Source organism: Euprymna scolopes, chromosome 1 (genome assembly GCF_053919585.1).
Source record: "Euprymna scolopes isolate OS-2025 chromosome 1, ASM5391958v1, whole genome shotgun sequence".
NCBI classification, from domain to species: domain Eukaryota; kingdom Metazoa; phylum Mollusca; class Cephalopoda; order Sepiida; family Sepiolidae; genus Euprymna; species Euprymna scolopes.
Window position 1 is genome coordinate 47,050,507 of NC_136482.1, and position 15,029 is coordinate 47,065,535.

The window sequence follows — 15,029 nt, forward strand, 5'->3', positions numbered from 1 at the left end:
GCAACTGATTAGTCTAAATTACCAGCCCAGCCGTTCTTCATAACCCAACATTAAACTACACAAAGAACTCTCTGTTCTGTCTTCAGACCGGGCCCTTTTTTAACAAGGGACACACGCTTTAAGAGCACCGGTGCCTCGGGCCTCGTTCTCATTCATCTCTGTGCGAGTTTTTTCATATATAGTTTTCTTTCTTATTTCTTCCCTTCTTGATCTTTCTTTAATGGAAAACTTACCCGTTTAGGCATTCCAAATGAAAAAAGAAAAGAAAAAAAATGTCATGTCGCTATCCACGGGATCTCGTTTTAGTCTCGTTCTGTCCCTCCTCCCTCCTTTTCACCGCGGAATTCAAAACTACACAGACTGACTTTGCTCGACTCCATGAACTGGGCTTTCCCCGTTTAAGCCATGAGGTACGTTTAGTACATCCTATTATTCCTTTACCTAGCTATTTCTTCTACGAAGAACTTGAAACCCTGTTTCTGTTTATTTAATCTAGTGTGTGACTTCCACACTTAATTTGTAGAAATTCTAATTATTTCCTTCTTCGCTCGCACAGAATTTATATCTTTTATCAGACTTCTATTATTTTTATTTCATGGGCGTTGGGTAGTTTATGCACCGCACTAGAATAACAACCTTTGTAAAAAGGAGACATAACCGTTCCATACTTTCACCTAACGATTTAATAATAATAAAAAGAAAAGACACTTTTCTAACTGTTACGGACTTTCACCTAACAATTTAATGAAGAAAAGACACTTTTCCAACTGTTACGGACTTTCACCTAACAGTTGATTGAAAAGGATAAGATATCCAAGAATCTGTTAATTTGGAAGCCTGTCCAAAACATAATTATTTTCATGTATTATTTCCTTTTGTTTAATTATGGTTTCTCCTTTTAACTATTTGTTTTGTTTTTGTTTCAGATTTTTTACCTAATTAATAAAACGTTTTCAACGTACCAGTTGTTTTCGTTATGTTGATTTGAGTTTATCTGTCTGATCAACGCACGCTTTCTAAAGTTGCCTGCTATACGGTATTGTAGGTACCTGAAAGCAAGATTCTGAGGAATAACTGCCGCGAGTTCCAGAACAGTAAAACGTCTCTGGTAGCTGAACGGATTACCCAGTCCACGTGGAAAATATTTAGCGCAGCAACAGAAATCCTCAGCCGCGTTACACTCGGATACATTACCAATTGCAAGATGTCCTCCGCCGCATCATACCGCACGCGGTCGAAAGTTTCAGCCTCAACCAAGTCTACTTCAGCTCGGGCCAGAGCAGAAGCAGCTAAAGCTCATCTCGCCCTTATCGACAGCGAAGCGGACCTGGACCAGGAGCTTGAAATGTTGAGGATTAACGCTCTACAGAAAGAGGTAGAGCTAAAAACAAAATTAAAAAAAAATAAAAGCGCGCAAGGAAGTGGCCCTCACAGCCACCTGCTCCAGCAGAGATGAAAGCTCAGTCACCTCCTCTCGTCGCCATAAAGCCAACACCATGCTCGACCTACCGCCTCTAGACGCATTACAACGAACTAACGACTATGTCATCAGCCAGAGGTCCCTAAAACAGTCGGAGGCACCAGTCGTTCCCCCTGCCGATCAGCACATCCGACCTCCTCCTGACCAAACCTTGGACCCTCCACACGACCTTTTACTATACATGGCCCGCCGGGAAATGCTCTCCTTAAGTCTATCAAGATTCTCAGACCAACCTAAAGACTATAGAGTCTGGAAAGCGTCGTTCCTGAACACTATATCGGGATTGAGACTTTCTCCTCGGGAGGAGATGGATATGCTGGTGAAGTGGCTCGGCAGACACTCTTCAGACCAAGCCCACAGACTAAGGACTGCTCACTTCAACCGGCCTGAAAAGGGACTGTATGAGATATGGAGGAGGCTCGACAAATGCTACGGAGCCGTTGAAGTCATCGAGGACTCTATCTTCAAGAGACTCGAGGTCTTCCCTAAGATCACAAGGGACTACTCAAAACTCAGAGACCTAAGCGATCTTCTTGCAGAGGTTCAAGCTCTGAAGGACGAAGGGGACATACCCGGCCTCGCCACCTTGGACACTGCCCGCGGCATCCGGCAAGTAGTGGAAAAGCTCCCACCTTCTTTAGGGGACAAGTGGGCATCATACGGTGCGAAATACAAACGACAACACCAAGTGCCCTTCCACCCTTTCTCCGTTTTTGTTGGTTTCATCGAACAGCAGGCAGATGACCGAAATGACCCCAGCTTCTATCGGATAATGGACAGTCAATCCCCTAAAGGGCACGAAAGGACGAGTCGCAGTGAGGTCTCCGTCCATAAGATCGAAGTTAAAGCAGATGACTGCAGCCGACTATGCCCCATCCACAACACACCTCATCCTCTCCGAAAATGCTGGGCATTTAGGAAAAAACCCTTGTCCGAAAGGAAAGACATCCTTAGGCAAAATGGGATGTGTCTCCGATGCTGCTCCACCACGGACCACAAGGCGAAGGAATGCAAGGCCATCCTACAATGCACAGAATGTGGCAGCGACAGCCACGAAAGCTCGATGCATTCACACCCGACACCCCAACCAACCAATGCCAAACCCATGCCGTTGCACGGCGGGGAGAAGGAGGATGTCTCGACCAATTGTTTACAAATCTGTGGAGACAGCCTAAATGGACGATCATGCTCCAAGATTTGCTTGGTGAACATATATACTAGTGAACAAGAAAAGTCACTTAAAGCATATGCCGTGATCGACGAGCACAGCAACAAATCCCTGGCTCGCTCGGAGTTCTTCGACTTCTTCAACATCCGGGGCCCTACCTCAGCATACACCCTGAAAACCTGTGCCGGAGTCACGGAGACGTCAGGAAGAAGAGCGCTAGGATACAGGGTGGGGTCACTCGACGGGAAAACCACATACGCTCTGCCAACCTTGATTGAGTGTAACGAGATCCCAGACGACCGGTCTGAGATACCGACACCCGACGTGGTGCGGAAACTGCCTCACTTAGCGGTCATCGCAGACGAGGTGCCTGCCCTGGATCCGAACGCACCCGTCTTGCTACTTCTGGGACGCGACGTCATTGACGCCCACAAGGTCCGGAGAACGATCAACGGTCCGCGCGGTGCCCCCTATGCCCAGAAACTGGATCTAGGATGGATCGTGGTGGGCGAAATTTGTCCTGAAAGAACGATAAACAAGAAAAAGGTTGGTCAGAGACCGGGTTTCATGAAGAAGCAGAACAATGTTGGACAACCATGGTCTGTCAATTCTGCAGCCGATACTGTGGGTCCAATGCGATCAAAATCTGAAAATTCTGGCCTCAGCACCAGTTCAACTTCGACAGCAGACCAGAAGCCAACAGGGACTCCATTTGGGGAGCAATATCTCAGTAAAAGTCATGAAAATCTTGCCGTGCGTCAGAAGAAACTCTCTCTACTGACAGATAAATCCAAGTTGAATACTAATACGGCTGCGACTACCAATACTACTACTACTGCAACTACTACCAGTACCACTAGTACAACGACGGATTCCATAAAAACTAATAACGAAGAGGTTCTGAAGGAAAAAGACAAAAATGTCGTCTTTACAAAACCGTCAAAGGTTTTAAAAGGTTCTACAAACAGCACCATCCAGAATGTGTCTAGCACCAAGAATTTAGACAAAAGCAGTGCATCCAATAAAAATGTGTCACATGGAACGAAGATTCAACCCATGAAAAAAGCTCACAACCCACAAAGTGTAACCAAAGACCAATCATTACCAAAGACGACGTCGGCACCAGCTGGTGCCATGGCCTACGATGCTGAATTACTCACCAATTTCGAGCGAGAGGAAAAGGTCGAAGATGGGCGGGTCTCTGAACTGGTCCGTATCACAGAAGGACAAAAGGCCGAAATTGAAAAGTTAAAGTATGAAATTAAAACCCTACAGGCAAGGCTTCCCCCCTGTGATCTAGGAGAAGAACTTGACCTTCTACGATGTCAAAACAAATCCTTCCAAGACCGATTAAAAGACCGGGGGATTCCAATGGAGCCCTTGCCTGCACATTGATGGTGTATTATTAGTGCAATTGCATAAATAACAATTGGACGGGGAGTGTTCTGTCTTCAGACCGGCCCCTTTTTTAACAAGGGACACACGCTTTAAGAGCACCGGTGCCTCGGGCCTCGTTCTCATTCATCTCTGTGCGAGTTTTTTCATATATAGTTTTCTTTCTTATTTCTTCCCTTCTTGATCTTTCTTTAATGGAAAACTTACCCGTTTAGGCATTCCAAATGAAAAAAGAAAAGAAAAAAAATGTCATGTCGCTATCCACGGGATCTCGTTTTAGTCTCGTTCTGTCCCTCCTCCCTCCTTTTCACCGCGGAATTCAAAACTACACAGACTGACTTTGCTCGACTCCATGAACTGGGCTTTCCCCGTTTAAGCCATGAGGTACGTTTAGTACATCCTATTATTCCTTTACCTAGCTATTTCTTCTACGAAGAACTTGAAACCCTGTTTCTGTTTATTTAATCTAGTGTGTGACTTCCACACTTAATTTGTAGAAATTCTAATTATTTCCTTCTTCGCTCGCACAGAATTTATATCTTTTATCAGACTTCTATTATTTTTATTTCATGGGCGTTGGGTAGTTTATGCACCGCACTAGAATAACAACCTTTGTAAAAAGGAGACATAACCGTTCCATACTTTCACCTAACGATTTAATAATAATAAAAAGAAAAGACACTTTTCTAACTGTTACGGACTTTCACCTAACAATTTAATGAAGAAAAGACACTTTTCCAACTGTTACGGACTTTCACCTAACAGTTGATTGAAAAGGATAAGATATCCAAGAATCTGTTAATTTGGAAGCCTGTCCAAAACATAATTATTTTCATGTATTATTTCCTTTTGTTTAATTATGGTTTCTCCTTTTAACTATTTGTTTTGTTTTTGTTTCAGATTTTTTACCTAATTAATAAAACGTTTTCAACGTACCAGTTGTTTTCGTTATGTTGATTTGAGTTTATCTGTCTGATCAACGCACGCTTTCTAAAGTTGCCTGCTATACGGTATTGTAGGTACCTGAAAGCAAGATTCTGAGGAATAACTGCCGCGAGTTCCAGAACAGTAAAACGTCTCTGGTAGCTGAACGGATTACCCAGTCCACGTGGAAAATATTTAGCGCAGCAACAGAAATCCTCAGCCGCGTTACACTCGGATACATTACCAATTGCAAGATGTCCTCCGCCGCATCATACCGCACGCGGTCGAAAGTTTCAGCCTCAACCAAGTCTACTTCAGCTCGGGCCAGAGCAGAAGCAGCTAAAGCTCATCTCGCCCTTATCGACAGCGAAGCGGACCTGGAACAGGAGCTTGAAATGTTGAGGATTAACGCTCTACAGAAAGAGGTAGAGCTAAAAACAAAATTAAAAAAAAATAAAAGCGCGCAAGGAAGTGGCCCTCACAGCCACCTGCTCCAGCAGAGATGAAAGCTCAGTCACCTCCTCTCGTCGCCATAAAGCCAACACCATGCTCGACCTACCGCCTCTAGACGCATTACAACGAACTAACGACTATGTCATCAGCCAGAGGTCCCTAAAACAGTCGGAGGCACCAGTCGTTCCCCCTGCCGATCAGCACATCCGACCTCCTCCTGACCAAACCTTGGACCCTCCACACGACCTTTTACTATACATGGCCCGCCGGGAAATGCTCTCCTTAAGTCTATCAAGATTCTCAGACCAACCTAAAGACTATAGAGTCTGGAAAGCGTCGTTCCTGAACACTATATCGGGATTGAGACTTTCTCCTCGGGAGGAGATGGATATGCTGGTGAAGTGGCTCGGCAGACACTCTTCAGACCAAGCCCACAGACTAAGGACTGCTCACTTCAACCGGCCTGAAAAGGGACTGTATGAGATATGGAGGAGGCTCGACAAATGCTACGGAGCCGTTGAAGTCATCGAGGACTCTATCTTCAAGAGACTCGAGGTCTTCCCTAAGATCACAAGGGACTACTCAAAACTCAGAGACCTAAGCGATCTTCTTGCAGAGGTTCAAGCTCTGAAGGACGAAGGGGACATACCCGGCCTCGCCACCTTGGACACTGCCCGCGGCATCCGGCAAGTAGTGGAAAAGCTCCCACCTTCTTTAGGGGACAAGTGGGCATCATACGGTGCGAAATACAAACGACAACACCAAGTGCCCTTCCACCCTTTCTCCGTTTTTGTTGGTTTCATCGAACAGCAGGCAGATGACCGAAATGACCCCAGCTTCTATCGGATAATGGACAGTCAATCCCCTAAAGGGCACAAAAGGACGAGTCGCAGTGAGGTCTCCGTCCATAAGATCGAAGTTAAAGCAGATGACTGCAGCCGACTATGCCCCATCCACAACACACCTCATCCTCTCCGAAAATGCTGGGCATTTAGGAAAAAACCCTTGTCCGAAAGGAAAGACATCCTTAGGCAAAATGGGATGTGTCTCCGATGCTGCTCCACCACGGACCACAAGGCGAAGGAATGCAAGGCCATCCTACAATGCACAGAATGTGGCAGCGACAGCCACGAAAGCTCGATGCATTCACACCCGACACCCCAACCAACCAATGCCAAACCCATGCCGTTGCACGGCGGGGAGAAGGAGGATGTCTCGACCAATTGTTTACAAATCTGTGGAGACAGCCTAAATGGACGATCATGCTCCAAGATTTGCTTGGTGAACATATATACTAGTGAACAAGAAAAGTCACTTAAAGCATATGCCGTGATCGACGAGCACAGCAACAAATCCCTGGCTCGCTCGGAGTTCTTCGACTTCTTCAACATCCGGGGCCCTACCTCAGCATACACCCTGAAAACCTGTGCCGGAGTCACGGAGACGTCAGGAAGAAGAGCGCTAGGATACAGGGTGGGGTCACTCGACGGGAAAACCACATACGCTCTGCCAACCTTGATTGAGTGTAACGAGATCCCAGACGACCGGTCTGAGATACCGACACCCGACGTGGTGCGGAAACTGCCTCACTTAGCGGTCATCGCAGACGAGGTGCCTGCCCTGGATCCGAACGCACCCGTCTTGCTACTTCTGGGACGCGACGTCATTGACGCCCACAAGGTCCGGAGAACGATCAACGGTCCGCGCGGTGCCCCCTATGCCCAGAAACTGGATCTAGGATGGATCGTGGTGGGCGAAATTTGTCCTGAAAGAACGATAAACAAGAAAAAGGTTGGTCAGAGACCGGGTTTCATGAAGAAGCAGAACAATGTTGGACAACCATGGTCTGTCAATTCTGCAGCCGATACTGTGGGTCCAATGCGATCAAAATCTGAAAATTCTGGCCTCAGCACCAGTTCAACTTCGACAGCAGACCAGAAGCCAACAGGGACTCCATTTGGGGAGCAATATCTCAGTAAAAGTCATGAAAATCTTGCCGTGCGTCAGAAGAAACTCTCTCTACTGACAGATAAATCCAAGTTGAATACTAATACGGCTGCGACTACCAATACTACTACTACTGCAACTACTACCAGTACCACTAGTACAACGACGGATTCCATAAAAACTAATAACGAAGAGGTTCTGAAGGAAAAAGACAAAAATGTCGTCTTTACAAAACCGTCAAAGGTTTTAAAAGGTTCTACAAACAGCACCATCCAGAATGTGTCTAGCACCAAGAATTTAGACAAAAGCAGTGCATCCAATAAAAATGTGTCACATGGAACGAAGATTCAACCCATGAAAAAAGCTCACAACCCACAAAGTGTAACCAAAGACCAATCATTACCAAAGACGACGTCGGCACCAGCTGGTGCCATGGCCTACGATGCTGAATTACTCACCAATTTCGAGCGAGAGGAAAAGGTCGAAGATGGGCGGGTCTCTGAACTGGTCCGTATCACAGAAGGACAAAAGGCCGAAATTGAAAAGTTAAAGTATGAAATTAAAACCCTACAGGCAAGGCTTCCCCCCTGTGATCTAGGAGAAGAACTTGACCTTCTACGATGTCAAAACAAATCCTTCCAAGACCGATTAAAGGACCGGGGGATTCCAATGGAGCCCTTGCCTGCACATTGATGGTGTATTATTAGTGCAATTGCATAAATAACAATTGGACGGGGAGTGTTCTGTCTTCAGACCGGCCCCTTTTTTAACAAGGGACACACGCTTTAAGAGCACCGGTGCCTCGGGCCTCGTTCTCATTCATCTCTGTGCGAGTTTTTTCATATATAGTTTTCTTTCTTATTTCTTCCCTTCTTGATCTTTCTTTAATGGAAAACTTACCCGTTTAGGCATTCCAAATGAAAAAAGAAAAGAAAAAAAATGTCATGTCGCTATCCACGGGATCTCGTTTTAGTCTCGTTCTGTCCCTCCTCCCTCCTTTTCACCGCGGAATTCAAAACTACACAGACTGACTTTGCTCGACTCCATGAACTGGGCTTTCCCCGTTTAAGCCATGAGGTACGTTTAGTACATCCTATTATTCCTTTACCTAGCTATTTCTTCTACGAAGAACTTGAAACCCTGTTTCTGTTTATTTAATCTAGTGTGTGACTTCCACACTTAATTTGTAGAAATTCTAATTATTTCCTTCTTCGCTCGCACAGAATTTATATCTTTTATCAGACTTCTATTATTTTTATTTCATGGGCGTTGGGTAGTTTATGCACCGCACTAGAATAACAACCTTTGTAAAAAGGAGACATAACCGTTCCATACTTTCACCTAACGATTTAATAATAATAAAAAGAAAAGACACTTTTCTAACTGTTACGGACTTTCACCTAACAATTTAATGAAGAAAAGACACTTTTCCAACTGTTACGGACTTTCACCTAACAGTTGATTGAAAAGGATAAGATATCCAAGAATCTGTTAATTTGGAAGCCTGTCCAAAACATAATTATTTTCATGTATTATTTCCTTTTGTTTAATTATGGTTTCTCCTTTTAACTATTTGTTTTGTTTTTGTTTCAGATTTTTTACCTAATTAATAAAACGTTTTCAACGTACCAGTTGTTTTCGTTATGTTGATTTGAGTTTATCTGTCTGATCAACGCACGCTTTCTAAAGTTGCCTGCTATACGGTATTGTAGGTACCTGAAAGCAAGATTCTGAGGAATAACTGCCGCGAGTTCCAGAACACTCTCTTTTAGAATATCAGATGGTGTTACGAAACTAAATTTATGACCATATCACAACCAAATAAAAAAAAACTTGACTCAATCAAAGAGTGTAAGCCTGATATTTTCCAGTAACATACACAACAATGTTCTGCTGAGCTCACTGTTTTCTCACGAAATCCTCCACTAAATTATTGGGCGAAAGCATTTCTTCGCAGTGTAAAATTTTTGTAATTGTTTTAGTAATATAATTAGCATTTAAAATGAATATTCTATCAATCTAGGGAAATTGCTCTTGAAATACCAAAAACCTTTGATAGAGGATGGCATAAATGTTTACTTCACAAATTCTCCAGCTACGGTATATCTGGAAAGGCCTTCTCAATTATTAAATCATTTATAACTGATAGCTTCATAAGAGTAGTAGTTAATGGGCAGAAATCAGAATCTCACAGTCTTAATGCTGGAGTCCCTCAGGGATCAATCTTGGCCCCAACTTTCTTCGTGATCTACATTACTGATCTTCCAAATCACATCCTTACATAATTTGAAGACATTTATGCTGATGACACTATAATCTATGGTAGCACATCTCAGACCGTAACCAACCAAGTTCTCCCCGATTCTCTCTCTTCTCTGATCTTTTACAAGCGGTACAAGGAGGAAAGAGGCTGTTTGTTACTTTTAATGCATCTAAACCAATCTTTTGTCTTTACATCATAAACGATCTGATCCCCATCTGGCATTCATTGAAATGAATGGTTTTCGTCTTGGGGAGGCGTCATGTTTTGACAAGCTTCTGTGTTTGACCTTTAGTCCTGACTTGAAATCGAACACATACATTAAATCCATTTCCAGTGTCGCTGGAAAAATGGTGGGATCCTTCTCTCGACCCAGTAGATATCTCACAGCTTATATAATTCTCTATCTATATAAGAGCCAGGTACGTCCAAGGCAGGTACTTCTAGAAAGGACTTATCCTGCCTTGTTCAAAATAGACTTCGTAGCCACGTAGGGGATGCCCTTTTCTCTTTCCTGGGACATCTTTCTCACAGAAGAGACGTTGCGAGTTTGTCTTTGATTCATCGTTATTTTCATGCCACTTGCTCGACTAGGCTCCGATCTATGATCCCCTTTCGTCAAAATTTCACACGGGATACCCGTCTAGCAGAAATCCCTATCAATAATCCCCCCACCTTTTATCTGTGCCAAAACGTAAACGTAGATTCGATAAAAAGGCTTCTGTTTTAGAACTGCACGCATATGGAAATGTCTTCCGTTTTCCTGCTTTCCAGATTACTACAGAACGATTGTCTTCATGTCTAACATAAACACGTTTTTGATGAGACGTTTCATATAAGATAAAAAAAAAAATACCGAATTTTCATTACTAACGATTACTTTATTGTCCAATTGTCTAATGTACCCTCTTTAACCCTTATTCTCTAGTGGTCTCTTGGCCTAGATAATTGGTGATGCCTTTTGTAAAAACAAATCTACTCCAGCTCTGCCTTAGAATATTGGAAAAAAAGTGTCAATTTAAAATAAGATAGCACTTTACATCACTGAAACTGACAGAAGGATAAATAACGAGTTTCTTCACTCCTAAAAAGTAGAACAGAGAACACCAGTATCATGATATCTATATACTCGAGTATCAAGCCCCGATTATTTCAAATATAACCGCATGTTGTTAATCGTTATATAGAAATATGCAATAATTAGTTACTAATTTCCATATGTTATTAGCACACATCTTCCGCTATTTTATTCAATGTCTAATTGCTCGCTTGTGTTTATATGAACCAGGGTTACGTCTTTCGAACCATCTTGGGAAAGATTGATGATCCTGCCCAGAAATTGAGTTTTTCTTCTCCGAAAGATAGTTAGTTATGTCTCGAAATATTTGTGTACGATTTATAGTTTGTATTTTTGTTTTTTTTTGTTTCAGGTTGGTTTTCTTATCTAGGATATTATATTACTTACGTTACGGTCAATGTGCTCTTTAACATTTATCAGCGCGTATTGTCAAACTTGGCAAATTTTATGATGAATCGGACTATCTGTATAGCATTTCGATGTAATTTGCCAATCCCTTAGAGACTGGTGATGCACTTCCAAGACGATTAGCATTAAAAATACGACTTTTACTCGAACATTGCTTAGATAACTAAAACAAGATTTTTTGGGATAAATGAAACATCTTGCTTGAAATACCCGAAGTACTTTAAACGCACCTTATTATTGTCGAAGGTTACATCTAGTAATTTCTTGTGAGAACCATCTCCGAGACAATTCATCCGAATAATCAAAAGTATACAGTTGTATGCATTCTCACTGGCGTTATCTTTTTCTAGAAATTTAGCTAAGAGATTTATTTAGCGATAGTCGCCGGTCACCGTAGCGGCGACTGATGAGAATTTTTGTAGGCAGGTTTTAGGAGACAGACTACCTTCCAACTCCCAAGTACACTATATATTTATTACTGTCAAGGTACATTGTTCTATAGTTGGAAGGAAAGTAATATAGCAATTTACACGTAGGTCAATATTTATGAAACCTATTGTAATGATTTGGTAATCTCCCTAACTATGCAAAATGTAAACTCCCTAATATTATTTCCTCGTAATATTAAGGGAATCAAATAATTCAAATGCGTTTATTAACGGTTTTATACATGCGGATTGTGCTGATGAATTATGGATATACTGAGGCATATGCATGGCAAAATTCTCTGGTCATATTAACTCAATTCAAGGTCCATGTTAATAATTGAGGTGATCCCTCATCTCCTTCTCAATGCAGACCAATAAGTCAGCTGTGCGTCACGAGTAAGCTGTTGAATCTGTGTAACACAAAGAAGTAATCAACGATCTCAGCAAAAATAATTTTCTTAGTGAAATGCAATATGGTTTCAGTTCTGCTAGACAACATGTTTACAATTATATCTCATAGAATTAGCGAATAGCTCGATGGAACCTTCCTCTCTAGCGAAATTTTTATTGGCATATACAATGCTTTTGATAAGGTATGACATAAAGGTCTACTTTACAAGATCTCCAACTATAGTATAGATGGAAATGTTTTCCCAATTATTAAATTTCTCTCTGAGAGGTTTGTAAGAGTAGTAGTTGATGGACATAAATCAGAAGCTGTCAGTATTAATGCTCGAGTCCCTCGGGTGTCCATCCTAATCCCAACTATCTTCCTGATGTGCATCAATGGTCTTCCAAACCACATCCATACATCATTCGTAGACATTTATGTTGACGACACTCCCATCTCTTATAGCACTTCAAAAACTGTATTCGACCAAGTTCTCTCTGGCTCTCACTTCTCTGATCTTGAGCACGTGGTCCAATGGGGGAAAAGTGGCTGGTTACGTTTAATGCATGTAAAACCAAGCTTCTATCTTTACATCACCAATGCTCGGATCTATATATGTACTCAATTGAAATGAATGGCTTGGGGAGTCTTCGTGTTTTGACAAGCTTCTGGGCTTGGCATTTACTCCCGATCTGAAATGGAACACGTATCTCAAATAAATTGCCAAGGTCGCTGGAATAATGATTGGATCCTACTACCGCTCTAGTAGATATCTCACTCCTCATGCAATTCTATACCTATATAAAGGTCAAGTATGCCCAATGATGGCTTAGTGTGTTCATATCTGGGCAGGAGCTGCAAGAAGCAGCTTATCCTGCCTTGAAAGACTTAAAAGATGTCCTTTTCTTTTCCCTACAACCTATTTCCAACAGAAAAGACGTTGCGAGTCTGTCTTAATTTTATCGTAATTTTCATGGCAAGTGCTTATCTGAACTTCAATCTAGGCTTCCCTTCTCGCCAAACTTTCACGAAAATCATTCCGCTCGCCAAAAGCACTATAAAAGTTTCCATCACACGTTTTATCTGTGCCTATACCTAACATAGCTTCTTTCTTAAAACTGCACCCCTGTAGAACTCTTTTCTGTTTGGCTGCTTTCCAGCTGACAACAATCTGATTGTCTTCAAGTCCACCATAAACAAGTTCTTGATCTAAATGTTCCGATTCACAAAATTCCCATTACTTATGTTTACTATGCTATAATCACAATGACTAATGTATACCCATTCACCCTTATCCTCGATTGACTTCAGGTCTTAATAAGTAGTGATTCCTGTGTAAAAAAGCCATATATTAATGAATATAATTCAGTGCATTCTATCGAGATCCTTGTAACAAATTGTTTACTTTTTTCGTAATTTCCTCATTTTTTCGGATTGCTATTCACATCATGAGTGTTATAATTGCAAAATGTCGATAAACTGATCGTCTAACGTTCACTCCGGGTGTATGTTGTCGAACTATGGAGTCATTCTGTAAAATTTTAGAATGTCGCATTGCATACTAACTATTCTTGAGTTTGACGTTCGCGCAAATTTAGAAATGCGACAGAAGGTTCCCGGGTTTAGTAGAATGATTCAGAAGTTCTAAAAATGTGCACATGAAAATAGTAATCGATTAGAAATTTGAGAAAAAACATCAAGACTAGCACAGCTGTCCGAATAATCCAAATCATACGGGTTATTAATCCTAATAAAATAAAACAAAAAGATAATAAAACAGGTTTTTCAAACTTCTACATGTTTAAGATTTATATTGTGCACGTATTTTACCGTACAAGTGTATTTCTATAAAAGCGTAGTCGACTGTATTTAAATAATAAAAACAACATTTGCATTAAGTTATATTATCTGAAGGCTATACATCTCCAATACGTATCATTCTAATGATAAGTGACCAAAAAGATATAAAAAGTTTCAAAACAAACGTAAATCTGTACAGCATTTCTCGACCAAATCAGGATAAAATTAAGCTAGAGAAATTACCATATCAATATTTCAAGAAAAAATTACCTGCGCAATTTGTTCGTTGCTCATATGCGTACAATGACGAAAGGCGTGACAACGAAATTGGTTATGACGTAACGCCGGAAGCAAGGTTTAAATGGAAAAAAATAGAGGGAGAGAAAGGTGATTTAGCTTTTTCTTGCCAATAAAGGAAATGATATTACTGGGTCTGGGTTGAGATCGATATTTAAAAAAAATGTCAAAGTGTTAAGGAAAGAATTGAAGGATTACTAAAAAAGAATGAAATTAAAAAGAAAATGTTAGTAAAAATGCCAGGAAAGCAGAGAAATTTGTTACATTTATTTTTTCTTGCTTTATTTTTCTCCTGGAAATGCCGATGGGGATAGAATAATTAGCATAGAAGAGAAAGTGAGTAAAAGGCAGGGAAGTTTCAATGTATTACCGATTGGATAGAAACACTAAATAGGAATATATATAAAAGAAAAATGTATTCGATATAGGAAACGACGATTTTACAAAATACCTGGAGGGTCAGTGGGCACAAGCTCATTCAGTCGTTTTTTTTCTTGAAATATTTTCTTCGATTTATTAGGTAAAAATATTTCTTCTAACAATGAAACATTTAAGTCCACGTTATAAAAAAACTTCATTTTGTAACTTTAAGATCCATGATATTATAATTTTTATTTAGTTATATAATACTGGGACTAGAGTGCTAAATTACTGCATTCAGAAGTATGTATTTAATCTATAACAGAGAGTATTGCTCGCCCAGTAAAAAAATATAAACAATTAAATAAATCATTGCATGAAATAATTGCATAGAATGTGAATTTCCTAATACTCCAGAATATTTAGGAAATATGTTGTTTTATCTATGAATTGAATTTGATAAACAAGGTTATTTAGTAATACATTTTAATAATATGTTATACTACTTGAATGATATTAAACACAATAACGTTTTTTTAGATCATTTATTATATGTGCTTCCGGTTCTAATCACAATTAATTTTAATCATGACACATTCCAACAACACATTCCTCCAAACACCTTTCTTGTGCCAGTTAA

General features: G+C 40.9%; 1 protein-coding gene across 1 annotated transcript; it reads left to right on the forward strand.

Moving 5' to 3' along the window:
* The first annotated feature begins 3,411 nt into the window (after positions 1 to 3,411).
* Positions 3,412 to 8,060, forward strand: LOC145280174 (uncharacterized). The gene is made up of 2 exons (XM_080131939.1): positions 3,412 to 4,427; positions 4,944 to 8,060. The coding sequence occupies exon 2, from the start codon at positions 5,514 to 5,516 to the stop codon at positions 8,058 to 8,060; it is 2,547 nt and encodes an 848-aa protein (XP_079988065.1). The 5' UTR covers positions 3,412 to 4,427; positions 4,944 to 5,513.
* Positions 8,061 to 15,029: the final 6,969 nt, after the last annotated feature.